The 27,840-nt window shown below is 41.5% G+C and overlaps 1 protein-coding gene across 3 annotated transcripts in view; it reads right to left on the bottom strand.

Moving 5' to 3' along the window:
• Positions 1-27,840, bottom strand: part of gabbr1b (gamma-aminobutyric acid (GABA) B receptor, 1b) — a 137,686-nt gene that overhangs the window by 28,993 nt on the left and 80,853 nt on the right. For all 3 annotated transcript variants that reach the window (XR_013190460.1, XM_077196426.1, XM_077196427.1), the window contains exons 13-18: positions 25,465-25,710; positions 24,258-24,321; positions 11,244-11,321; positions 7,412-7,562; positions 6,223-6,355; positions 5,103-5,219 (exon numbers count right to left, since the gene is read on the bottom strand). Coding sequence is in view for 2 of the 3 variants with exons in the window: in XM_077196426.1 (XP_077052541.1) it covers positions 5,103-5,219; positions 6,223-6,355; positions 7,412-7,562; positions 11,244-11,321; positions 24,258-24,321; positions 25,465-25,710 (789 nt within the window). In the remaining variant the exon portion in view is untranslated. The remainder of the gene's footprint in view (positions 1-5,102; positions 5,220-6,222; positions 6,356-7,411; positions 7,563-11,243; positions 11,322-24,257; positions 24,322-25,464; positions 25,711-27,840) is intronic.

Below are 27,840 nucleotides of genomic sequence, written 5' to 3'. Positions count from 1 at the left end.
ATGACAATAAAAAAACGTCTAGGTTACTAATGTGAAGGAGGGAACAGAGATGTTTACATTAGTGACTGACGAATTGGGATCTAGCCTGAGAGCCCAATCCCCTTTGAGTGGTAACAGAACAAACCGATGCACACTGGCGAGTGAAATTTGCATCGCAAGCCGCTCCTATGCTTTCGGGTAAACAAGGCAGCGTGCGAAGAATACTCACATTAAGTTGCTTAGGAGCCGAGATGGGGTACCAGCTGGTACTCGAGGTACACGAGTTGTGGCAACGGGTGGTAAAGTCTCCGTTCCCGGTTACATTAGTAACCTACATATTCCCTATCAGTCAGTCACATTCAACATTAACATTAGTGACAGACGAATTGAAATCTCTATGGAAGACGCCACAACTGCTTCCCCTTTACAGTGCCCTGAGCAAGCAGGCTGGTCGCCCCGCACCTGTTTGGGGTGGAAGTAGGACAGGACTGTGCACAGAGAATGTCAATCACTGATGTTCCATTCACCCTGAACAGTGAAACTATTGGATAACACTGGGAAAGCATGCCTATTCCAACTGGAAAGGAATGCTACGGAGACCACATCCTGCCCATAGGGAGGTAACATCTGGAGTTACAAATATGGACTGACCGACAGGGCAGTGCTACATATGGAAGATCTCTATGGTAGATCCCACCTTGTTCAATACCGTTACAGAGATGGCAGAGTGGACTCTGCCAAGGGAAAGACACAACCTCGCCAACAGGGGAGCCATACCGTAGAAGAATACACATATGGCATCACCTAAAGAGAGAAATCACAACATAGGGGCATCTATTCTTGTACAGGGGCTGACCAACCAGTCATACACACCTGTACTAGATCTGGCGTTAGATGCCTCCACAGGATCTGACTGCCGAGGAACTCCACCAGGGTTCAGCAGCAGGGGAACTCAACTGAGGAGCAAAATAAGTACTCATATCCCATCCTCAGAGGGGAATGACGCAGCAAGTGAGACACCGAGCAATCCCTCCTGCATATCACCTGTTGGTAGAAAATACATGGAAAGACACCGGCTCCACTTGGAGATTGCAAAATCTTGCGAATGTGTTAGGTGTTGCCCAGCCCGCAGCTCAGCATATGTCTGCCAGAGAGGCTCCCAGGAGAAAGCAACACTCTGTGTTATGTGAGCTGTCACTCCCAGGGGGTACGGCTCGCCTGGGGAATGGTATGCTAAGACGATGACATCCACAATCCAGTGGCCCAACCTCTGTTTGGAGACAGCCTGTCCTTCATAGCAGACAAATAGCTTTTGTGAGGTTATGAAGCTCTGTGTGTGGTCCACATACATTCGTGCAAACTCAATGCGTGACCAAGACACAGCAATGCAAGGGCTGGGTCTGCCTCCTCCGGGGGCAGCGCTTGCAAGTTTACCACCTGGTCCCTAAAAGGAGTGGTGGGAACTTTGGGCACATATCCAGGGGTCTCAGGATGACGTGAGAGTTAGCAGGCCTGAATTCAAGGCACACTTGTTTGACCGAAAATGCCTGCAGGTCCTCCACCCTTTTAATGGATGTGAGCACGGTCAGGAGCACTGTCTTAAAAGACAGGATTTTAATCTCTACTGACTGCAAGGATTCATAGTGTGCTCTCTGAAAGGCCATCAGGACCAAGGAGAGGTCCCAAGACAGGATGAGGTATGGCAGAGAAGAATCCAACCTCCTGGCACCTCTCAGGAACCTAATGATCAAGTCGTATTTCCAGAGGGCCTTCCAGTCAACTGCAGTGTGCGGCAATAGCGGCAACATACACTTTCAGGGTGGAGGGAGACAGCCTTCGCTCAACCCGTCTTGCAGGAAGGAAAGCATGACATTGATAGGCATCAACGGTGGCCTTCCCTGCAAGAAGAACACTAATCAACAAATAGGTTCTACCAGGGAGGGGCTGTCAAGAGGAGCATGAGTTCCGGTAACCAGGTCCGGTTGGGCCAGTACGGCTCAACCATCAAGACCTGCTCTTTGTCCTCCCTGACCTTGCACAGTGTCTGTGCGAGCAGGCTCACTAGAGGAAACACATAGTTGCGTAGGCCCCGGGACCAGCTGTGTGCCAGTGCTTCTGTGCCGAGGGTCAGGGAATAGAACCACTGGCAGTGGGTTGTCTCTAAGGTCATAAACAAGTCTACCTGAGTGACCCCGAAGTGTTCCCAATTCAGCTGGACTGCCTGTGGGTGAAGTCGCCACTCCTCCCTGGACGTACAGTAGGTACTCAACCAGAATGCCTATTACCGCCGCGACTTGTAACGCGGCAAATCCACCGCTGCAAAAATAATCCAGTCTCATTTCAAAGTCGTTCGCGAAATGACCGCCAGGTGGCGCAAAGGGGCATTTAGCAAAACAGCCGAAATTGCCGCATTTAGAAACGTAAGTGCGGGGCTAATGTCAATTAACAGTAAGGATGAAATACTACATGGTAATTTCCAAATAATTTCAAAAGCAGTTCTGTTAATAATAATAAATAAAAAACTTAATGGGGTTTCATATACCGGTAGGCTATGAAAGAGTTTTTAAAAACACGGTTGTAACAAGGTGCGATTTGCCGGTGGGGGTTCCAGTGGCCTTAATACATTCATGGCTTTTCACGTCACAAAGCGTTTTGAACGAAATATTGAAGTTTATACTTAAGTGTTTTGGCACACCACGCCGTGGCGCTACACATTATTCTAAAATCGTTTTTTATTCTGGCATGTTGAATTAGAGTTCGACAAACGCAGCGGCGCGTTCACTTTAATTTATTTTTCTCATAACAGCTAAAAGAACTTAATAGGCTATAGCCTACTCCGTAATTTTTGGTCATACAGATAAGATATCATCTTTTAAAACTGTAAAGGTCTACAATAGGCTAACGACAAAATGTTTTCTCGCTCATGTGAGCGAACACACACCGGAGAAACATACGTTTGGATATTTCACTGAGACTTCATGGCCAAGTGGTAGACCTTACAGTTCGATCATTTAGATGACACGGGTTCAAATCCCAAACAAATATGGACTATTGTAAATTTTATATTAGCCTATTAATGCATTTATCCTATTATTAATGCAGAGAGATTTGTCTAGTTCTAAAACTCTGTTACACCATATAGCCTGTTTTTTTGCACCATGCATTTCCATTTTAGACTGGAACAAATAGTAGCCTATCCAACAGAATGACTTTACGTTGATGCCAAGAGAATGCGAGTGAGCAGCAGATACAGAGCTCTTTAATTCGAGATCAACCTCGTTTTATTGTAAGGTGAATTCAACAAGGCATGATGTGTCTTTGAAGCAACAAAGGCTAAATAATTTGTTATAGGTTTTTTTGGAGGGAGGAAGACAAAATAAACTTGCTAAAAAGGGTTCCAGCACGAGAGATAGGCAAAGAAAAACGCATGTTCTTAATTTATGTCGCTTTGGACTATTTTCGTTTTGTAGGCCTACTGTTTTAATTGTTTAATTTAGCTGCAATTTCTTTGGCAATACAAATTTAAAATGTCGCAAGAATAAGATTCTGTTTCTTATTTTTGCATTGCAAAGAAAATAAACTCTAAACTCAATGCAACCCTGTTTTAAATAAATAAACTGTCCCGACACTTTATTTAAACCTTGAAATGTGCGATGGGATTTCAAACCTAATTAACTTAATTAGTGTTCTTTTACATTTTCATTTGTTTTTATGTTGAAAGCAATACTTTTTAGTTAGTCTGTTATTTTGTGTAGCCAAGTCAACAAAATCAGTCTTTTTCAATGTATGGATCTGTTTTGAAAAATTAATTCCGCTGTTATGGCCGGGTATCAGTGTCGTCTCAATTTCGTGAATTATTGACAAAACAATAATTTAGCAGATTAAAGACGTGCTTCATCATTTTCATTTTCTGACGCGATCGTGTAATCTTCCTTCATCAGTTTCGTTGTGCAGCGGCTCTACTGGAATGTAGCAAATTTATGTTGTAAAGTTCCATTGATAATTAAACAAAACGCTTGACTTTAAATAAATAAACAGTAAATAAACTCGCTAATAAACAGTTACCTATTTAAGCATCAAGAACGGTAAAACATAAATGAAGTCTGCCCACAGCATGTTGACTACATTGAGATTCGATCTCGGATCGCTTGAAGGTCCGTGAGGCTCGTGTTATTGCGTTGAATACTGAGCTACCGTCTGAACACTGTAAATTATCGTCTTATGCTCTTCCAAAGCCTCATTGAGCCTAATATGTTTCTATTGCAATGTTTTATGTTGAAATGTTTTCATTATTTATTCAATTTAATTTCAGTATTGTGATTATGAATTTGTTTAACTACAATGTTTCACTTGAATTCATCTGCTACCAGCTTTCAAACGCTCTGAATGAGCCGCGCCGCAGGCGGTTATGCAGTAGAGAGAATAAACTGACACTTTTCAAAGTCTGTGAATGTAGCGCCTCTTTGTGGTTAAAGCAAACAGCTTTAAATAGCAAACACAGCAAATACACACCCGATTATTACCGCGGCGGGAGCGGCGGAGGTAAAAGTATTATTCTGGTTGAGTACCAACTGTATGCTCCCGCACAATTGAGCTCGCTAGGGATGTAGATGACATGAAGGGACTTGATTCTCTTGTGACTCCACAGGAGGACATGGCGGGTGAGTTGCAACATACGACAGAAGCGTAGACCACCCTTGTGGTTGATGTACGCAACTCTCAATGTTTTGTCTGTCCAGACCAGCACAAGCCTGCCCCGCAGCGACGGCAGAAACTGGCGCAGGGCAGGGTGTACTGCAAGCAACTCGAGGCAATTGATGTGCAACTGCAGGTGGGGTCCTGTACAGGAGCCCGAGGCTGTGTGACCATTGCATTTAACACCCCAGCCCGTGATGAACGCCTCTGTTGCGGGACTCGGCTCCGAAGCAAAAAAACTTAATGTGAGTATTCGCACGCTGCCTTATAACCCGGAAGCGGGGGAGTGGCTTGCGATGCAAATCTCACTCGCTCGGTAGTGCATTGGCTTGTTCTGTTACCACTCAAAGGTAAGATCCCAATTTGTCAGTCACTGACCTTAACGTCGAACGTGACTGACTGATAGGGAACCTTCGTTCTGTACTCACCTTTCTCTTGTCTTTCTTCTCATCCTTTTTTGTGAACACAGTGTGAACCCACCAGATCTTCGTGAACATACTTCCATAGGCCAAACTGAAGCCAAGTCCAAGCAGCCACAAACGGAACTAGGAAAACAACAACAATAATAATACTAATTTTAAAAAATCAATTTAGCCAATATTTCAGCTTTTAATTTTAAAAGACAGTGTATATTATGGATATAAGGATGCAACAATATAAAAATCTGGCCAGTATCGATAAGCTTATCATTATTCTAATGTTTGGTAGATAAATAATCGATAAATTACTGATATTAAAATGATATACTATTTTATCAAAATAAATTAAAAGAAAGGCAATTTAAACGAATTAATGAATTTAAGCATCACAACATTATAATGTACAACATGGGCAATTCATTTTAAGGTTTGCTAAATATTATATTAAACAATGTTATTAAAATAGTAATGTTTCTAATGATTAACTTTAAATGAGTGTTAAAAGATTGCAAATGTAAATTAAATGTAAAAATAGCAGAAATGAGCAAGCACAATAAATATCCAATAAAAACAACTAATATTTATAATAACTGATAACCGTTTTTGTGCTGATATATATAACGGTTATCCCCAAATGCAAACACACTGTAACTTTTTAGATCTCAAACTTCCTCCACTGTCCAAAAATGCATTTATTAAAATTAAGCTGCAAAAACAAATCGTTCTGATCTTAGGCTTTGCTAAGATGCTGTTACTAAAGGAAGGGGTAGTGCAAACTAAATTGGACCTGACGGCAAGCCTGGGACCTATAAATAAATGTAAGCTAAGAGGGCATATATAGATGTTTGAAAGTAAGGAGGTAAAACAAGTCTGTTTAATACTTAAGGGTCTGAGAGTGGGTGAAAAATGGTTGAGAAAAAACTGAATAATTCATATTTTTTGATACAAGAAACCCTGGCTAACATTATCAGTGGGCCTCAGGGAAAAAAAATAAATAAAGAAAAAAATTGATACGTCTCCTTATAGCCCTTCTGAAGAAAAGTGTCTGAGGAGGTTTTAAAAACTCAATTACTACTACTACAAATAACATCAATAACAACAGCATTACACATTTTGCCTGAGCGCTTACCTGACAGACCACAGGAAACTGGGAGTTCCGTACATGCAGTCCATCAATTCCCAGAGGAAAAACTGCAGCCAGAGCCATCATACAGCCGACTGCCGTCATGTTATTCAAGTAAGGCTGGGAGTTTTGAATGTACCTTCAACATATGAACATACATATTGCTGAATCTGCAAAATGCAGAAGTTTGCAAAGACATGTATGTTCAACAGGTAACAATGGTTTCATACATGGAACAGATATTTCCAAAGACACAAGTAGTGTGGTAGTGCCATCACTCTAAGAAAAAAAGGTTCAATTGGGTTCTATATAGAACCATAGGATTCTTTACTCAATTTTAAAGAACTCTTTATGCCAAAAAGGTTCTATAATAAGGAGAAATGCCTTAAATGATTGCATAATGTTTTCATGTTTAACAGGTGATTAATGATTAAGTATGTTTACGAGCTGTTTAATTCATAAAATGTAATCAAAACAAATAACGAATTAAAACAATTAATTCATTAAAACTAAATCCATAAAATTATCTCATGATGGGAATTTCTATTCTAAGTTCTATTTAGAACCTTTTTTTCTATGTGTGGTACAGATACCATACATAGAAGACACTGATATATATATATATTCTAAAATTAATATATTTTTATTTAATATTAATATTCTAAATTAATATTTTATATAATATGGTGTTCCAAGATACTTCAAATATGGACTTTTTGTAAATTTTTGCTAGTGTAGTGAACTCGCATTCAGCTAATTTAGTTAGTCTCTCACAGTGGATAGGACTTAAACTCCTGTGTCTTATCATCACACAAAGAAACATGCAGATTCATAGACGCACTCACACATTTGACAAGATTTGTAAGTGAATGACAAGATTTGTAAGTGTTCAGGGTTTTAGCTTAAGCTGTCTGCTGAGAAAATCTAGTTGAAAGTTTCAATATCAATAAGATAAAAAGACTGAAACACACAACACACACATTAGTCCAAATCTGTGCAATGCTATTGCTATTCGTAATGCATTAGAATGTTTGAACCCGGGCGTGTCTCTACACACATAGAATGCATAAATGTGTGAATGGGACCCATGATACTTGTATGCATGTAGCATGCTGTCCTCTGCACTGAACTCAAACGTGGTTATGCAATATAAATACACACACGCCTGCAAGCAGGTGCATACAGCTAAACATACCTGACATTGCTGTTGTAAATGTTAAAGGTGAGACAAACGATCCCCATTAAAATGCCCAAGCCAGCGAAAACAGATACTGAGATGAAGAGTTTTTGTGACAAATATCTGAACTTCTGAATCACCACAGTCTGATCAGCAGGTGGGCCAGAACCTGGAGAGAAAAATTTGGCTTTTTAGTAGACTATTATTTTATATTATACTAAAATAACTTTCATGAATAAAATTTTAAAAAAAACCATTGAGGTTGTTGCTATTTAGTCTTTCTAAATAAGAGTTTTTTGCCCTTATTAAACAGATCCAGTAGAGAAAGAACAAGAAGTTATTGGGGAATGAGTGAGAGGGGATTAGAGCACGATGCAGGTCAGACTCAAACCTCCATTTCCCACATGAGCACAATGACCTGCATGTAAATAGTGTGTGTGTGAGTGTGCATATAAATATATATATATATATATATATATATATATATATATATATATGTGTGTGTATATGTATACACACACACAAACACAAACACAAACACATATTATATATTACACAAACTTTTATGTTAGATCCGATTAATTGCGATTAATTGATTTGACAGCACTAAAATGAATTAATACTATGCTTAAAAAAATATTTATCGAGTTGTAAATAAAACAAAGATTACTGGAGTAGATTTTAATAGAAAATTTAAGTATTCCGACCTCAAAATGTAATTTTTTTAAACTTACTAGCAATTTCTAAATGAAAATAGTTTGAAAGTAAAAAAAACAAAAACATTTTTTTCTGTGAATAAAAGTATATAAATAATACTAAAAAAGTAATGTAATAATCATGTATATTTAATAATGACACAATTGAAGAGGAGACAGAAAAGGAAGGCAGCTCTGAACTGTTCTCTGAGCCAGTTGAGTCACTTTACAGTGCCTCCCTCTTGGTCTCTCGCTCTCTCTCTCTCTCTATCTCATGATAAACTGACTGAATTGAGGTCCGCAGAGAGAGCGATAGCTATTGAATTTCACCTCACTGCCATTTGACTACAGCTTCTCCCCCTCTGGTCTCTGTGAAGCGATACCATCACAGACTGTTTCACTGGGTAATCGGCTGGCCATTTGGCAACAACAAAGGACAACATGGTGCATTTGTGGTCAGCTTCCTTTAATGGGTGGGCTGCACACAAGAGGTATAGCGTCACATTCTTTTGCGAGTGACAAATTGGCTGGGGACAATTATAGCTTGTTACATCTATCTCTAGATCTGATGGTTTTTTAGGAAGCCCAGGTCCTCAAGCTCGACAGGACTCATATTGCCCATGCGGCCCCACCGGAACCCCTGGCCAGAGCATCTGATAAGCACAGCGGTTGTCAGTCTTAATTAGAGGTTCACGTAAGGCCATCTCCCTCGTGGATCTCGCTGATATTGATTAAAGGAGAGTGGGAGATCCTACTGAACACGACTGCTCGGGGCAGAAGATGGCCAACTGATGGATTCTGGGATGCTGGGAAACAGCGCGGAGCCCCACTGATGCTGCAACAATCTTAAGAGATACTGTAGACCCCAAGATGTGATATGGCACGACACATGAGTTTAAGTGGTTTGTGTAAATAGAAAGTGGTTGCTATGGTGTTAAAATTAACTTGCGATCTGTGTGCAGCTGCCTTGTGGAGCTGAGCGAACGCATTTACTGGCAGCTCATTGTTTTGATTGGGTAACACAATGCATAGATATCACCAGTCAGTTGGGTGTCGATTGTACATGAAATGGGTTTGGCAACCGATTTACAGCCAAAAAGAATATTTTTTCTGGTAAAACTCTGAAACTGTAATTGATTAGATTGCAAAAGATGGTTTGAGGCTGAAAAACAAAATGGCTTGGTGAAAAGGGAAGTCATATTAGAAGCGGTGCAAGATTATAAAAATTAAAATTTTTTACATGCACTGATAAATCTTGTAAAATAAGACCAGGAATTAAGTTGGTAAAATTAAGATTTTTGAAGATGTCTCTAAAGCAATTTAGGTCAACAATGAATGTGTGTGTGTGCGTACGTGACGAATGTAAATGGTTGTAAATGTGCGAGTACGTATGTATTCTGAGGGCTAGAGAGCTCATGCTGTTTAATACCTCCCCCTGTCCTTGATGGTGGAATCGGGACAGTATGTTGCCATGGCAACCAAATCCATAATGGTTGCTACAGCGATGAGAGAAAAAGGCGCAGATGCAGCGGTTGTCAGGGGCGACCAGGGAGAGCGAGAGAGAATGAGAGAGATCACTAAAGTGGATGGGTAACAGCAAGAAACAATTGAACAAAGATTCAAACCAATCCCATTCAGCCGGGAGATGAAGGGATGCAACCTTCACTTTGCAGAGGGTACAGATGAGAGATGTAGACAGAGAGCGAGAAAATCGCAAGAGATCGGTCAACACGTGGCATCCAATCTGGAGCAAAGTCATCCTCTCCTTCAAGAGGCCTTTATTTCAGCACATCGCAGCACTGATTATTTTTAGGTCTACATCGCTGCCGTCTCCCTGGAATACGCTGTCCGTGAGCGCCATTGACCATGACGGCAAGGTTAAAAGTTGGGTGGCAATTGTGTGTACATTTCCAGATGGTACAGCACCGCCTTAAGGGTCATCTGTCGTCATTTAACAAACCTTTCTAACTTCGATGATCTTGCATTCCTGTTCGCCTTGTCACGATTAAAGGGGCAGGATGACCTTTCAACTCACCGGCAGACTCGCAGCATCTCCCAGTCTGGCACAGTCAAGGGTTGCTGTTAAAGCAATGACCTCTAAAGAGATCTATCATCGACAACTAATGCAGAAGTTAAAGGTGCCAGACTGTGCGAGCCACCTGGGGTGTACGACAATGCTGTGGGCACTATTCCCAGTTGCAAGCTGGGTAAATATATGAAAAACAGGTTCCATCACAAGGCCCCCGATACGCCTTGTGAAAATGGCAATTAGCGCATTTCGCAATGTCTACGTGCTTCAGTTGCCATGGTGCTCACTGCTTCAGTGAGTTTTTAATAAGCTAATAAGCAAGTTCACAACCGAGTAAGCCCACAGAGAGCACATCTAGGGAAATGTCTAGGCATAGAAATGGTCACATAATGAGCACGGTGATGTGGCATTATGCCCCCAATATTATAAACCAACAAACCCAGGCTCCTATCACAAAGCTCAAGAATCAACATCTCTGTTCGGAACCCACAAGGGTTTAAATAACAGGCAAAGACAATCAGCTGAGGCACACGGTGTCGCCCGTGCTGATTGGACGATTTGTACTCGTCCAGTCAAGGTTAGCATGTGCTGGAAGGCAGCTGGGGAACAGCCTGGGCTGCGTCTGATTTGTGTTGTTTTCAGCTGTCAGTTGGCATCTTCTCAGTGCACCGTCAGCAACACTGAGCGTGAACTGGTCATCAAATAAAATTAAAAAGATTAAATGAAACCATCACTCATTCTAAATTGCACGCAATTTTTATCAGTGCGCTTGCTCAATTTATGATTGGAATTAACTCCTGGCGGTTTTCTAATGGCATTCATTTGTCTTTTTTTGGTAGAGCCGTGTGGAGCTTCCGCAGCGCGGCTGCCCTCACGGACAGAATGCTAAACAGAATTTGACTGACTGATTGATTAATGCCCTGTAGCAGTCTGTCGTCCGCGGTTCTCGTCGTTTTGGGGGCGGGGCCTAGAATGAGCAGCTGTGATACTGGGAGAGATGTAGAGGAATGGTGAGAGTAATAATGTGAGTGATTTTGTGAAAGGAGGTTTAAAACAGAGAAGAGTGCTTCAGACAATGATAAACAAGAGCATCTATGGGAGATGAGAGAGACAAATGTGTACTCACCTATCCACCTGTCATTCCCATACCAAGAGAGATTGCCTTTGGTCATATCATAGTATCCAATCTTTTTGTAGCTTCCTCCTGCAAAAAGAAAGGGAGAGAGGGCAATTGAGAAACAGTTTAAAATCAACATCAGATGGCATTCGTAAAGCATTTTTCCTCTATAATGTGACATGTTTTTGAAACAGGATATTTAAGGAGAGTGAGATTTATTGACTTGATTTTATGCATTGTGAATTTTTATGCAAATAAGCAGAGATTCGAAGTGGTGACTACCAGTGGGAGTGCAGGTTGACCCCGTTAACATGCACTTAAGAAAACGGTTTATTTCAGTTTTCGAAAAACATCACATAAATATGAACAACATTTTCCTTGTTGGTTAGTACACCTCAAAAAATATATTTTTAATATCCTCTGATCATCCAACCACAAGAGTTCAATAATTGTAATCCATGTAATTCGAGCGGTTTATTCCCAGTCTTCTGAAGAGACACAATCATGAACAGATTTATTTTAGCCTTTTATTCACATATAAACTTTGATCAACACATGTGTAAAGAGCACATGAAATATGGTAAAAAGAAGTTTGTGCAATGAGGTTTGGTTCCTGAGTTATACAAGCATGTTTGAGCTTCTTTTTACTATATTAAATCTGTTCATCATAAAAAGTGATCATGTCTCTGCAGAAGACTTGGGTTCATATGGATTACTTTTAATAATAATAATAATTCATTACATTTCTATAGCGCTTTTCTCGACACTCAAAGCGCTTTACATAGAAGGGGGTGAGGAGCCTCAACCACCACAAATGTACAGCATCCTCCTGGATGATGCGACGGCAGCCATATTGCGCCAGAACGCCCACCACACACCAGCTTACGGGTGGAGAGGAGACAGAATGATGAAGCCAATTAGTATATATATATATATATATATATATATATATATATATATATGTATGTGGGGATGATTAGTAGGCCATGATGGACAGAGGCCACTGGGCAAATTTGGCCAGGATGCCGGGATTACACCCCTACTCTTTCAAAAGACATCCTGGGATTTTTAATGACCACAGAGAGTCAGGACCTCGGTTTAACGTCTCATCCGAAGGACGGTGCTGTTTTACAGTATAATGTCCCCGTCATTATACTGGGGCGTTAGGGACCCACACAGACCACAGGGTGAGCGCCCCCTACTGGCCTCACTAACACCTCTTCCAGCAGCAACCTGGTTTTCTCAGGAGGTCTCCCATCCAGGTACTAACCAGACTCAACCCTGCTTAGCTTCAGTGGGTAACCAGTCCTGGGCCACAGGGTGACATGGCTGCTTTTACATGCTCTATATATTTATTTATACATTTTTTGAAGCTTGAAAAAATGTATTGTGTGGATTTTCAATGGATGAACAAAAATATTGAATATTAAAAATACCTTCATTTGTAGATGAATAAAAGTCTTATGGGTTTGGAATGACATGAGGGTGAGTAAATGAAAATTAAACATTCATCATGACCTTGCTGTCAGTGTAAATATGGCTTTACAGTTCTCTTCATTTTGAGTCAATCTTCTGGATCGGTGTTTGAGTCAGGTGTCAAGAACTTCTTTGACCAGTGGAGTCCGATTCAAAATAATAACTAATTTGTTTAGGTCTGTTTTGTGAATATTTTTCACTGTTGACAAAGAACTCTTTAAAGTCATGAATAATTTGTTTGCAAATCAGACTACATTGGTCATGCTGAATTTTTGTTGTTGCATGAAGACCCAAAAGTACAATCTTTATTATCTTTATTTATCGCTTCTCTTTAATTATTTTAAGTTCAAAGTGTAAATTCACAGCTGAGCTAAAATATTATTTCCTTGGCCACAATACTGTAGCTATCACATTCACGTTAGTTTGGACTGTAGTTTGCTGTAACCTTTAATACATTAAAATGACCCAGCATTAAATTACTGCGTTAACTATATTGGGAAGATTTTTATAAAAGCTAGGTTGACTACATCAATAGCTTAAAATAGTTATTTAGCTGTTGATTAACAATAACTAGTCTACACTGGTGAACTAAAACTAAAAAGGAAGCAATTCAGATGTGTAAAATGCAATATATATTGAAACATTCGCAAAAAGACCAGGAATATGTAATACAGAAGTAAACAGGGAAAAATTTGATTTCACATTGGCTTTAAGAGATGAAGGAAAAGAGAAGAAAACTGATCAAATGAAAGTCTGAGAGGGAGGAACAAAGGAAAGAGAAATGTCACTACACATTGCTGTAAATCGATACTGTGAGGCTGAATCAGATTTTGGGCAGGCCTTTAGAGACCAAACAACACTTGGATTAGACAAACAGACTGAAACCAGATCTATCATCAATCCTTATTTTCCAGCAGGCGTATCAGCTGAGCTTTAAATGAGAATGCACAACAGGGTAACTCTCCCCTAAAATCAGCTTTATAGAGAGCGCTGTAATTGCATACCACCGTATCAGCAGTGCTTGAGTGAGAACCGTAAGACAGAGGAATTTATCTTCTATTACGCTCTCTCCCTCTTGCTACATTTCTCCATTTTCTTTCATGCACGCCCTTCCTCTCCTGCTCAAACGCACACTGGCAGGCAACAGAGATCAGTGCAGGGCTATGCAGCTCTGGGCCTTCATCTCCAAAACATAACGAGAAATTAGCTTAAGTGAGAACTATTATAATTATCAGGTGATCATTAAGCGTAATTACTCCAGGCAGCTTGGGCTTCCCCCTGGGAGACTTGAAAAAGAGGGAAAGAAGACAGAGGAAGAAAGAAAGGCTCTGGAAGCGCTTTATGATACAGCCGTGAGAATGAATGCCTAAAAGACTAATTTCCACAGTTTATAGTATCCTCTTAGCTCGCTTTGGTCTCTGCCTGTAGATCTTCCAGCTGTTTCATTTTGAAACCAATTTTAAAGGACTCAACGTTCTCAGCATTAATAAAAGCAAAGGTAAGTGACGTGAAGGCTAAGTATGGCAACCCATACTCAGAATTTGTCCTCTGCATTTAACCCATCCAAGTTAGTGCACAGACATTAGGAGTAATGAGTAGCGAGCACACACACAGGGCCGTGACCTTCGGGTTACAAGTCCGGGTCTCTAATCATTAGGCCACAACTGCCCCATAAGCCTGAGGCAACAAGCTCCTCTTTAATGGTGGGTCCAACAAAACAACATTTAGTGGTGCTTGTAAGGGCAAACTTCACTATTACAATTGCATAACTTGAACATCTAGGAAACTATGGCAACAACAGAACAACAACCTGGCAACACCAAAATTAGCATAGCATTGTGAAGGTAGCTTTCACATTGGCTTGGCAATGTCTTAACAACTGCCTAGCAACACCAATTTATGCATGGGCAAGCATCATTCATATTTTGGTGGGCTTTTTTATTTGGGACAGTAAATCATCTAGCACCTTGCAACACCTTAGCAACAGCATAACAATGCCCTGACCACCACCCACATCAACCTAACATTTTGGAGGTGGCTTTTGATGGGTAAGAACAACTCACATTTTGGTGGGGTTTTTTTATTATTATTTTGGCAGAAAATAACAACCTCGAAATGTCCTAACAACGCCTTAGCAACAGCACAACAATGCCCAAGCAACTTCATACAGTAACTTAGCACTGTGGACGTAACTTTTGCATGGGTAAGCATCACTCACTATTTTGGTGGACTCTTTTGACTTGGACCAGTAAACAACAACCTAGCAACAATTTAGCAACATCACAACAACGCCCTTGCAACCCCCTTTTTCATGGACAAGCTTCAGTCACATTTTGGTGAGATTTTTTGATTTGGTCCAGGATGTAACAACCTAGAAACCACACAAAACACCCTAGCAACTGCACAGCTACACCTTAGCAGTTGCACTTCAACAGAAGCATCCTAGAACACCTAGGAGTTCTGGAGGGGCAACCACTCTGAAAACACCAAAGTCTAGTTCTATTTTTTTATATGTCAAAAAAAGAGGGATTGACGTAGGATCTGGGCAGAGGCACAAAGCGATGTGACAGATTGAACAGGGGAACACAGGCGCACTGATCAAAAAGACAGCTACTGAAATGACGCCAATAAAAAGATCGAAAACAAACGACAGGAGAGAGAAAAGGATCCAATCTACGTGAGATAGCAGAGGTTGCAGTCACAATGCACTTGTCACTCGAAGAGGTTAACAAGCAAATGAAAAGGAGAGATGCCCCTGTGTGTGTGAAGTTCAAATGGAATAGTTAAGTCTGGAAATACAGCTGTATGGAACATGTGGCTTTGATTTAACCCAGGTGCTGGTTATATAAACATTTCTTTCCAAAAGACAGAATTGGAAATGACCCGTCATTCTTACAATGCTTGCCTTGTTAGACTTCCAATCCCACAACACTGATCTCTTAAAAGAAGCTCTAAATATCTGTGATTAAGGCCTTGGATTCTTGTTAACCTGCCTGACCTTTGCCAGACTAGGCCAAATGACCAATCTGGCCAAACTGCCATATTCATGAAGAGTTGTAGTAGCTTCAAACTTCTTTTTATTTAGCAATAATGGAGTTCACTGAGCTCCTGTGAACCTTTAATACCATCAGTTTTTTACACTGGCATCCACATTTATATATCTACACAACACTATATCAGAGGTTTATGGAGAGATGTTTGAACCCAGTGCAGACTGTGCTCTGTCATGCAGTGACCTCTTGGACTTTAAATAGTCAATGTCCGTAGGAAACTATGTTTGTGACCAGTCAGTCACAGGTAGAGTTTTATGTATTAGGGCACCACCTAAGGGAACTGGTTTCATACAGTCACCATAATGGTCCATCAATGACTACAGTGCTTATGTCTCAGTAGAAAATCATATGTTGTCATATATAAATTAATTTACTTCTTTATGTAATTTACTAAATTAATTTACTTCTTTCAACAGTACCATCAGACCTGCACACACAGGATAGTGGTAAATTGCATGGTGAAAAATGCTGCCTACACAGAGGTAAGATGCCAGCCATGCATTTCCGAATCCAATTTTTGCGTCCTGTCTACTAACATGCCTTCATCTGGTTGGCTTTTGAAGGCAGAATATCTTTCTGTCTTTCTGTCAGCTTGGCATCACAGGGTAAACCATGAATCCCACATTGTACCAGAGGACTAGACCACGTGGGACCATCTGTAAAAATGCAAAAGCTGAAATATAGGCATGTACAAAACAGATCTTGCAATAAAATGACTCAAACCCCCTCAAGCAAAACCACAAAAATAGTCTCAAAAACATTTTGGGCTATCGATTGGAAAAGCGAAATCCAAGATCTCATATTAAGTGGTGAGAGACTTGAAACAGAATGTACAAGCAAAAAAGCACAATCAAAGGCTCTGTATAGAATATAAAGCAACCATTGTTAATGTAAGACACATATACACCTTAAACACCTACAACAAGTGACTTCTGCCATAAGTAAACCTTGCTTCTTTTTGAATCCTAACTTTTGTTCAGGGTGAACTAAGTGTGCATTTATTCTCTGAAAAGTTTTACACCTAAAGAAATCCATGGCTTTTTTTGAAAAATATGTTACAAATGATGACAAATGACTCATATGAGATGAAGAATTATCCAATCATAAAAGTGACCTAGAATTTTTTTTTAAAATAAATCTGCATTGTTTATCCTTTTGATCTTTCATTCAAAAAATTTGCAAAAATCTAACCTTTCATTGAAGTAAAATAATTGAAAGTGTGGGGGAAATCACATTATGAAAATAATTTTTTCCTCCAAAACATGTTGGCCACAATTATTGGCACCCAGAAAATTTTTTACGAATAAAATATCTCTGAAGTATATTCCCATTAATATTTACCTTTTTATAGCACACCAGGGTGACTAGGAACATGAAATTGTCTAGCTATGACTTCTTGTTTCACAGGAGTTTAAATATGAGGAAACACAACGGCCAAATTCCCTTAATCATCCATCACAATGAGTAAAACCAAAAAATATATAGTTCTGATGTACATCAAAAGATTCTTGAGCAACACAAAATAGAACGTGACTGTAAGAAAAGAGATAAAGAATTGAAAATCCCCATTTTGATCATCAGGGCAATAATTAAGAAGTTCCAATCAACTAAAGATGTTACGAATCTGCCAGGAAGAGGACGTGTGTGTTTGAGTGGCCAAAGACTCTCCAAGGATCACAGATGGAGAATTGCAGAGATTAGTAGAGTCTTGGGGTCAGAAGCCTACCAAAAAATAAATAAACAAAAATAAAACAGCCCCTACATCCCCAAATGTTGTCAGATGAAACAAAAAAAAAGAGATTTTTGGCAGCAAACACGCTAGATGGGTTTGGTGCACACCAGGGATGTGACGGTGAGGATATGCGCGCGATATGCGTAAAATGCGCGCGTTTGCACGGGCATGCATATTGGTGCGGTCGTGCGGAGCAACACTGTTTTGTTTTTGTGCGCTGAATTGGCGCTAATTTGAAAACGAAACGTCTACGGTTACGTATGTAACCCTCGTTCCCTGAGTAGGGAACGGAGACGTTACGTCGGATGACGACGAATGGGGTTTCGCTTAGAAAGCCTATCAACTTCGAGTATTACAAAACGAGCCAATGGCAAAGAAATGCCATGGGTCTGCGGAATTTGCATGGCGTAACTCCGCCCCACCTCGTGGGTATAAAAGGAGGAAGCCGCAGCAAGCAGATATGTTTCTTCGCTGAGGAGCCAAGACTGAGCTCAGGCGATCCCCGCGGTACAGCGGAAAGTGGCAGGCAGACGTAACGTCTCCGTTCCCTACTCAGGCAACGAGGGTTACATACGTAACCGTAAACGTTCCCTTTCGTTGTCACTCTGAGTTACGTCGGATGTCACACCAAGGGGGCACGGTCGACCTTGCTGCTGGTATGCCAAAGCAATGGCGTCCACTATCCAGTGAGACAACCTTTGCTTGGAGAGAGCCTTTCCCTTCAGCTTCCCACCATAACAGACAAAGAGCTGGTCTGAGGTCCTGAAACACTGCGTCCTGTCTACATAGGCGTGGAGAGCGCGTACTGGACAGAGCAGTGCCAAGGCTGGGTCTGCCTCCTCCGGGGGCAGCGCTTGCAGGTTCACCACCTGGTCCCGGAAGGGAGTGGTAGGAACCTTGGGCACATATCCAGGCCGGGGTCTCAGGATCACGTGAGAGTAAGCCGGCCCGAATTCCAGGCACGCTTCGTCAACGGAGAATGCGTGCAGGTCCCCTACCCTCTTGATGGAGGCCAGAGCAACCAGGAGCGCTGTCTTCATAGACAGGAATTTAAGCTCGACACTGAGAGGTCCCAAGAGGGAACGAGAGGAGGGCGAGGCGGATTTAGTCTCCTCGGTCCTCTCAGGAACCTGATGACCACGTCGTGCTTCCCCACCGACTTACCTTCGATGAGGTCATGGTGTGCGGCGATAGCAGCAACATAGACATTCAGGGTGGAGGGAGACAGCCTTCGCTCCAGCCCCTGTTGAAGGAAGGAAAGCACAACGCTGATCGAGCAACTCTGGGGGTCTTCTCGGTGAGAAGAGCACCAGCTGACGAAGAGGTTCCACTTCAAAGCATAGACGTGTCTCGTGGACGACGCCCTAGCGGAAGTGATGGTAGCTACCACCGCTGATGGTAGGGAACTCAAACCTGCCTCGTCCCGTCGAGGAGCCACACGTGAAGGTTCCAGAGATCGGGACGAGGGTGCCATAGGGTGCCCCTTCCCTGAGAAAGAAGGTTCTTCCTCAGAGGGATCGGCCAGGGAGGTGCTGTCGCGAGGAGTACTAGTTCGGCGAACCAGGTCCGGCTGGGCCAGTAGGGGGCAACCAGGATGACCTGCTCCTCGTCCTCCCTGACCTTGCGCAAGGTCTGCGCAAGAAGGCTCACTGGGGGAAACGCATACTTGCGGCCCTGGTCCAGCTGTGCGCTAGAGCATCCGTGCCGAGCGTGCCCTCGGTCAGGGAATAAAACTGGGCGCAATGGGTCGAGTCGTGGGAGGCAAACAGATCTATCTGTGCATCCCCGAACTGGTCCCAAATCAGCTGGACCGACTGAGGATGGAGTCGCCATTCTCCAGGGAGTGGCTGAAGCCGTGAGAGCTCGTTGGCTGCACAGTTCAGCCTTCCGGGAATGATAATGGCTCGAAGCGACCTTAGATGCCTGACTCCATAGGAGGAGGTGGCGGGCAAGTTGTGACATACGGCGCGAGCGTAGACCACCTTGACGGTTGATGTACGCTACAGTGGCGGTATTGTCTGATCGGACTAGTACGTGTTGACCCCTGAGCAGCGCCCGGAAGCGGTGCAGGGCAAGGCGTACTGCCAACAACTCCGAGGCAATTGACATGGCATAGCCGCTGGGGTCCTGTCCAGGAGCCCGCAGCAGCATGTCCATTGCACATGGCGCCCCAGCCCGTGGTGGAGGCATCTGTTGAGACAACAACATGCCGGGAAGCTCGTTCCAGGGGGACACCTGCCCTGAGAAAACTCAGGTTCGACCAAGGGGTGAAGAACTGACGGCAGGTCGGAGTAACTGGTACTCGGAGCTCGGGACTCGGTCACGAAGCCAAAGCTGAAGCGGTCTCATATGAAGCAATCCGAGCGGCGTGACCGCGGCTGCAGATGCCATATGCCCCAGGAGCCTCTGAAAGAGTTTCAGTGGAACCGCACTCCTGCCCTTGAATTGTCTCAGGCAAGTCAGCAGTGACTGCGCGCGCTCGCTCGTAAGCTGCGCGGACATGGCGACCGAGTCAATGTCCATACCGAGAAAATACCGTCCTTCAGGTCGATCGCTGCAAACCAATCTTGGGGCCGTATGCGTTCGAAAACGCGTTTGGCGGTGAGGATCTTAAACGGCTTCCTGTGAAGGGAGCGGTTCAGCACGCGCAAGTCCAGGATTGGCCGTAACCCACCGGTTTTCTTGGGGACAATGAAGTAGGGGCTGTAGACGCTGGACCTCATCTCGGCTGGAGGGACAGTCTCGATTGCCCCCTTCGCCAGCAGCATTCACATTAATAAGAGCATGATCATACAACGCTAGTCAACGGGTGACAGAAAAAAACGGATACTGGGTAATTGCGTTAAATATTTTAATGCTTTAAAAAAAAAAAATTGTTGTTTTTTCACCGTGGTGTCGCGGTGGGCAAGTGATGAAATCGGTGTTGTGACTGAACACCGTGTAACACCGGTAACACCGACTACCGTAGCAAGCCTAGTGCACACAAGGATAAAAAGTACCCAATGTGTACAATTTAATATACCGTTAGATCTTCAATGTTGTGGGCCTATTTTTCTGCTGGAGATCCTGGACATCTTGTTCAGATACATGGCATTGTGGGATTCTATCAAATATCAACAGGGCTTATATAACGGCTTCTAGAAATCTTATAATGGGCCGTGGTTGGATCTTCCATCAGGAAAATGATCCAAAACAAACTCAAAAGCAACACAAAAATGTGTCAATGAGCACAAAATGAAGCTTCTGCCATGGCTGTCCCAGTTCCGTTAGCTGAACCCTATAGGAAATGAGTGGGTTGAACTAAAGAGGAGAAGCACCAACATGGATCTGGGAATCTGCAGAATCTGGAGAGATTCTGTATGGAGAAATGGTCTCTGATCTCTTGTCAGGTGTTCTCCAATCTCTTCAGGCATTATAGGAGAAAACTCAGGTCTGTTATCTTGACAAAAGGAGATTGCAAAAAGTATTTAATAAAAGAGTGCCAATATTTGCCATTAATTCTGACCACAACTGTTTTTATCAGCTGTTGATCTTAACATGGCACCACTGTTTAAAACTTTTCTAGGTCACTTTCATGATTGCATAATTCTTCATCTCATATGAGTCTATCATTTGTAACATATTTTACAACCAAAACTGTACTTACTATATTCACAGCATCATTGAACACTTTCAAAGGCCAAATCATGGGTGACAATTACACCCATAATGGCATCGGAAACTGAAACTTTTCACTTTTGCATGACACTACATCTGGTGTCTGTATAAAGCCAATGTTGTATCAGCAAGTAAAAAGTAAAAAAAAAAAAAAAAAAAAATTCCTAAGGCCGTTTCTCAATACCAAGTACGCAAACTTCGGACTTGCGTCCTTGGTAGTTCCGACTTGCCAAGTTCGACTCAGGAGAACGAACTCCTGAGGACGAGAGGATGCGAGTCTGGTTATTCTGCAAATATAACAGCTGCGTTCTTGATCGCGTCACTCAGCATGCTCTGGCTACTCCGGTTATCTCTTTATGTATATTTTAGGCAACAATAAAACCAAATACGGTACAAAATACAACTCTGCCTCTTTTCATCAATAATAAAACGAAATGTGTAATAAAACACCACTCTGCCTCTTTTCATTCAAAAAAATCTTAAACATATTAATGGACACAAATGTGGTTCAGGCAACGCACATTGATTATCTTCACTGCATATATTTATAACAACACGAAATGTAAAACACAACCCCGCTTCTTTTTGTTTTCATCTTAAAAATATGAAACATTTTTGATCATTAAAACTGACATTTAACAAACAGATACAGGGTTGTGTCATTTTATTTTACTATACATGTACATACAGTGAAGAGAATGTATAGTAAAATAATATATATAAAAAAGTTTTAATAATCAATAATATCCAGTTTAAAAGTATAAGTAGCCTAATAGGTATAAGAAGCTATACAATGAGAAATAAAGCAAACAATTCAGTCAAACATAAGTCAGCTCTCTAATAGGCTACAAAGTTAAATAGCCTAAATATATAAAGTTATGAAACTTCACTTTACCCTCAGCCAAAACGATTTGCCATGGAACAAACTATAGATTAATGAGACCAAAGATCGACTTATACACAAGACAATTTATATCTCATGTTTAACCACTAGACTCAAGACATCAGAGCCAGCGGCAAACATCAGGACTAGCCGAGGAAAAGCTGTTCCAGTCGGGGTTAATGAGCGCTGAACTCCCGGTGATCCCCTGGATCTCACAACTCCGAAAACGTCAGATACATTTTTCAAATAGGCGCTATCTTTATAACTAAACCACAGATTTGAGCTTTAAACAACTACATTCTCAACTGAAACACTATTGAAATTACATTTCGTGACACAATAACAGTAGTATTTTTATATTACGTGGGTTTTCTCTGCTATTGACGCTTGCTGGTTGGTGCGAGAAGCATTCTGGGATACCTGGCTGTCTCAAGTCCGCACAAGTCACCTCTCGATGCATCCTCGGTAAAAGGGGCGGATCAAGAACCCATCCGGGGATTTGAACTGGACTTGGCTAGATGTGAACTTTGAATTGGAACAGTACTTGGGCAGCGACTGATGACGTTTCACAAGTCCACAAGTACAGACAAGAACACATATTGAGAAACGGCCTAAGTGCACCATTAAGAATAAATATCCAAATATGTAAAAAAAAAAAAAACCTTAATCCCAAAAAGGGCAGTAGCGGCCTAATGGTTGGAGAGTCGCACATTCGAGTTTCAATACTAGCAGGAAATGACTCAGGTGCCCTTGAGCAAGGCACCTAACCCCCAATTGACCTATCGCTAAGCCCCGCCCCCCTTAGTTACTATTGCCAACTCGGACAAACAAACGGAGTTACTAACTGTCTTACAATGACAGCTGTCAGTGTGAAAACCTTGTCCCAAGATGTTTTTGATCAATTTTGGACACAGAAAGACCACCTTTCGTCGAGGAGCATTCATGTTGGACTTATATGCAATGGAGGGATATATAAAAGATTTTAAAATAAATATGGTGGGTAACAAAATTAATTTGGAAGCAAGGGTTTACAGATCACAATGCAAGCGGGAGAAGCCTCATGTTACGGTCGTCACGATTGCAGATGAACAACATCCAGGATCAACACTGTTCATGTACCGCAGGGTGAGATTACGGTATATTAATTTACATTTAACTAGTTTAATATGGAGAGGCACTGAATTGTAGACCTTCATTTATGTGTTTTTGACCTACACTGTACAGTTAAAGTTAGCTATTTATGTTTGTACATTAGCATGGACTTTAATTGTAACTTAATGAGAGTATGACAACCAGAAAATGAACGTTTTCGTCTTTATTGGGATTGGGGTTGAATCCTTAGGGAACCAGGGCACTGCATCAGTGATAAATTAACCGGGCTTCAGTCGCAGATAATTGGTCCGTTCACGCAAATATTATCTTTTGAAACGCGCTGGTGAACACGTGCCCATCTTCTCGGAATATAGGGAATCAGTGTTACAAGTACCCCAGGCACATCGTTTACCATTTTTGTAGCATAAACACCATCAAAACGATAAAAGCATTGGATCTTCCAATGTTTCTCTATGGCACTGGAACCTAAAGATGTCCGAGTTCCGGTCCCTGTGCAACTGATACTCAACTGCCATTGGCTCATCTGCGCTCGAGGGGAGGGGCTTACTCAATTGCTCCCTGGGCACCACAGCAAAATGGCTGCCCACTGCTCCGTGTGTGTGTCACAGTTTTCAGTGTGTGTGTTCACTACTAACTTGGATGGGTCAAATACAGAGGACAAATTTTGAGTATTGGTTTGCCATTCACATCACATCACTTCAAATTGAATCACCATGTCTACTGAAATATTCAGTGAATTTTATTAAGTTTTCATGCACATGTCATTTTTGTCTCTTTAATAATAATAAAAAATTATTTAAAAAAAGATAGTGAGCTAAAAAAACACCAACAAAAACCCCAAGCTTCGGTTCTCTGGCTTTGGCAAAATAATTACAGCTCTGGAGTGTCCGAACCCAGGAAAAACAGTGTTTTACCTGGCACCTGTGCTACTCTCCAAATGGAGCGAGAACACTGATCACAGAGTCGTTCATCATTTCAGAATTGAGCAGAAGCAACCATGCATACGGACTACATCTGCTGTCCACACTCACTCTAAGTTACCCTTTATTATCTGTACCTTACAGTTTTCAAGGGAAAGTAAACCATAAAATCACTTTTATTTTGCTCACCTTGCAGTTGCTCAATGAGGGTCCATGCCATTCTGGAGCCCTGGGCATCAAACACCACATGACCCTGAGAGAGAACGGAAAAAATTGTATAGCTCTGTGTATACTTCTCTCTTAAATTAAGTTTGTTAGCATCAGTGCTATTTTAGTATTATTTATATGCTATTATGGTATTTTTTTATATATATTAAATTAATTCAGTTTTCATTTCATTTTTACTTTAACCCTGCAAAACCTGACATATGAAATAAAAGTCATAAAATAATAGTCATCTTTTTTTAAACATTTACTGAACCTTTAGACAAAATATAAAGAAAATCTAAGAAAAAACGTTTGCATGTGTTTTTTGTGTATTTTCAGCATCATCTTTGATATACCAGGGTTTTATGGCTCATACAGTATGATATCGGAGAATATGGAGCTTATATTTGAGGAGGAAAAAAGGCCCAAACTGTGCAAAAAAGCAATTTGGTGCAATTTTGGTACTGCATTTATACAGTTTGACCAAAAATTAGGATGAAAGATTGTAATGTAAATCAGTGAGATCTCTATAACAAGTATAGAATACTACTTACATAAAATCATACAAACATCAGTTGTCACTCTATATCTCCCAATGATATGTAATATCAGAATGTAGTTTTATTATATTTATATATATTATTTTATGCAATACAATGATGATTGAGAATTGTACTTTCTTCAGAAGCATGTAGTATAATGTTTTATATAATATTCCTACGGTTATTTTATAAAAATCGATAAAGATTTCACAGCAAAAAGACATGTCTACAACGACCTAAGAATAATACTAAAAGGCCTATTACTTGCTAAAAAAGTCATAAGATCACAATTCATGTAGTAGATTGTGTTCAACAGTTTTAATCATGTTGATAATTTAGAGGCCACAGAAATGGGCATATCAAATGTGATACAGTATTTATAGGGTTAAGTTTGAGTACTTGTTTTAAGCTTAAGGTCTTCATCTAATATTTATATTTTATTTTATGTCTGCTTTATTTTAATTTATTATTACTAGTAGTTATTTTTTTATTAACAATAACAACACTGGTTAGTATTTTGGTTTTTGCTGTGGTATCACAATTGCAAATGACAATTGCGTATCATTAAATGTAACTGCTACTGACTACTGAACCTTTGATATCATGACTTCATATCCAATTATTATTTAGCCAGTGCTGTCACTCACCGAAACCCCCTCGAAGGAGCTAGTGTTGAGGGCTCTGTAGATCTCTGCCGTGATGTCCTTGTTATTGTAATTAAAGTCTTCCAATCTGCGGCCTTTTGCCTTCAAGGGACCTACTGTCTTATTGAGCGCCAGAGCCAGGGCCCATACTGCATCATACGCCAGAGGAGCTTCCTGAAACCCTCCAGTTTCCTCTGGATTCTTCCCACCCAGCTTGGACATCAGCTGCGCTAGGAACTCCTGTGAGGTCTGGATCAAAAGAGCGGACATACGGTATCATGTGGCATGCATATGGATGCGTACAAAAATGGCACAAATGTAGTGCACTAACTAGGGCTTATGCTTGATGGATTTGACATCATTGTCACTATAAAAGCACTGAATTGAAAAAAGCACCAGGCTTCCTTCAGCGAGAAAGCGCGAGAGAGAGGTCAAGGAAAGTGAAAGTACAGTTCATCACCATGGGAGTGCATCATATAGACGGAGGTACTTTTCTCCTGGGTGTGAAATCTTCATTCACACACACCACGACCTGAGGCGCCAAAAATAAATTCCCACTTTCACACACACTCTGAAGATGTTCCATGTCATTAAGGGGCTACTGGGAAAAGAAATAGAGTTGGCGCGCTCTTATCATGGCGGCATACAGAAAACGATTTCCTTGACATTTTTCACACCTTATAGAAACAGCTGAGGCACCTTCCTTGCTTCAAACAGGTGCATTTTAGGAAATGGGCCAAGCTGCAGATGGGCATCTGGTGATTGCTTGATGCAAATGGCCAGTGGAGAACAGTGTGTGTGTATGGATAGAAACTACGGCGTAAAGATTCAGCTTTCTTGAAATTACAGCCTCAAAGTGAGGGACAGTAAAGCAAGGATGAGTGGAACAAAGTATGATGATGTTAAGGCAATCTAGCATGGGCATTTTATCACAAATTGTCCTGTCCAACATGACTGTCTTTTTACGTCAGATTTGAAGCATAGGTGTCTGGATACGTGCCCAGATTGCACCGGATCCAGGAAAACAGCAGGGACATATGCATGCGAGCCAATTCCCAGCACAGAGCACCGGAGTTGGGTGGGCTCCAGACAGCACCCTCCTGGAGCTCACACCTGTCCATCCAGCGCTCCCAGGGGTACAACAGTTGGACCTGAATGCTCTGACCCCTACGGGACTCTTCGGATTTACAGATCTGAGAATAGCTAAAGTTATAACGGTAGGTTATGTGCTATTCCCAGTGGGAAAACGTTATCTAACGTGGTTATTTAAACAGAATGAAGCTTGTCTATGCCACATTAATCTGAGGATGATGTCATTGTAAACAGTGCAGCATATGGGAACACACAGGACACAGTTGGTTGATTTTTATGGATTTTTCAATGGTCGATGAGGACATTTAAAGAGCAGGATGGCTGATGGCCAAGAGATACAGTCAGAACATAATTCATTGATGCCAAATAAGATCTACAGAAAATGTATTCTACACTAATAAAGATTTTACTAATAAAAATTCAAGTTGCTGAACCCTTTTGTGGTTATTAGCATATGCTATCACTTATAAGCTTATGCTTATGCCCCCCCCCCCCCATTTTATCATCCAACAAGTGAAAATTTTGGGCCCTATCATACACTCGGTGCAATGCAGCACAAGCCGTGATGCAAGTTTTTTTTGCTAGTTTCAGCCCGACGCAGTTATAATTTTCACGTCCTGTGCCACGTTGTTTAAATAGCAATGCATTTACGCCTATCTGTGGCGTGGGCGCTCATGGGCGTGCTCGTCTGAAAACGAGGTGTGTTCAGGCGCATTTCTATTTTGAGGCAACTGAAATAGACTGTGCCATTGACCAACTTAAACCTAGTCTAAAGTCAATGGCGCAATATTGTTTTGTTATTTAAAGAGCGTGTTAGTAATATGCGCCTATAGGCGGGTCCACAATGCGCGTACACTTTGTCCCGTAGATGGTCTGCTCGAGCGATTTAACCTTGCGCACGAGCAGATCCGTTTCCTCGCTAGAGAAGCATTCTGTTTTTTCTGCTTGCAAATTCCGCCATGTAAATAGCGAATCTGCCATGGCGCGAGCGCAACTGGCTTTTAAAGTGAAAGGGAGATGAGACTCTGATTGGTTTATTACACCCGAAACACACCCATTACTATTATAAAGAATAGAACAACCCTTTTAGACCATGCGCCGGGCACGCCAACCTTTTTTCCCGTCGTAAACTAGCAAAAGGGGATTCGGACACGCCCTAAGTGCACTTGCGCCGTGAGATATACTGTAGACCATGCGCTTAGATTGTTAAAATAGGGCCCTTTAAGTCTGATTGCTTCATAAAAGTAATGCTTCATGATTTGAGATACCATTCAAGCCCACAGCACA

Source organism: Siphateles boraxobius, unplaced genomic scaffold (assembly GCF_051911475.1).
Source record: "Siphateles boraxobius isolate OS27281-9 unplaced genomic scaffold, OSU_SipBor_1 35, whole genome shotgun sequence".
NCBI classification, from domain to species: Eukaryota; Metazoa; Chordata; class Actinopteri; order Cypriniformes; family Leuciscidae; genus Siphateles; species Siphateles boraxobius.
Note: the sequence above shows the minus strand (reverse complement) of the source record. Positions and strands in the feature narration are given on the sequence as shown.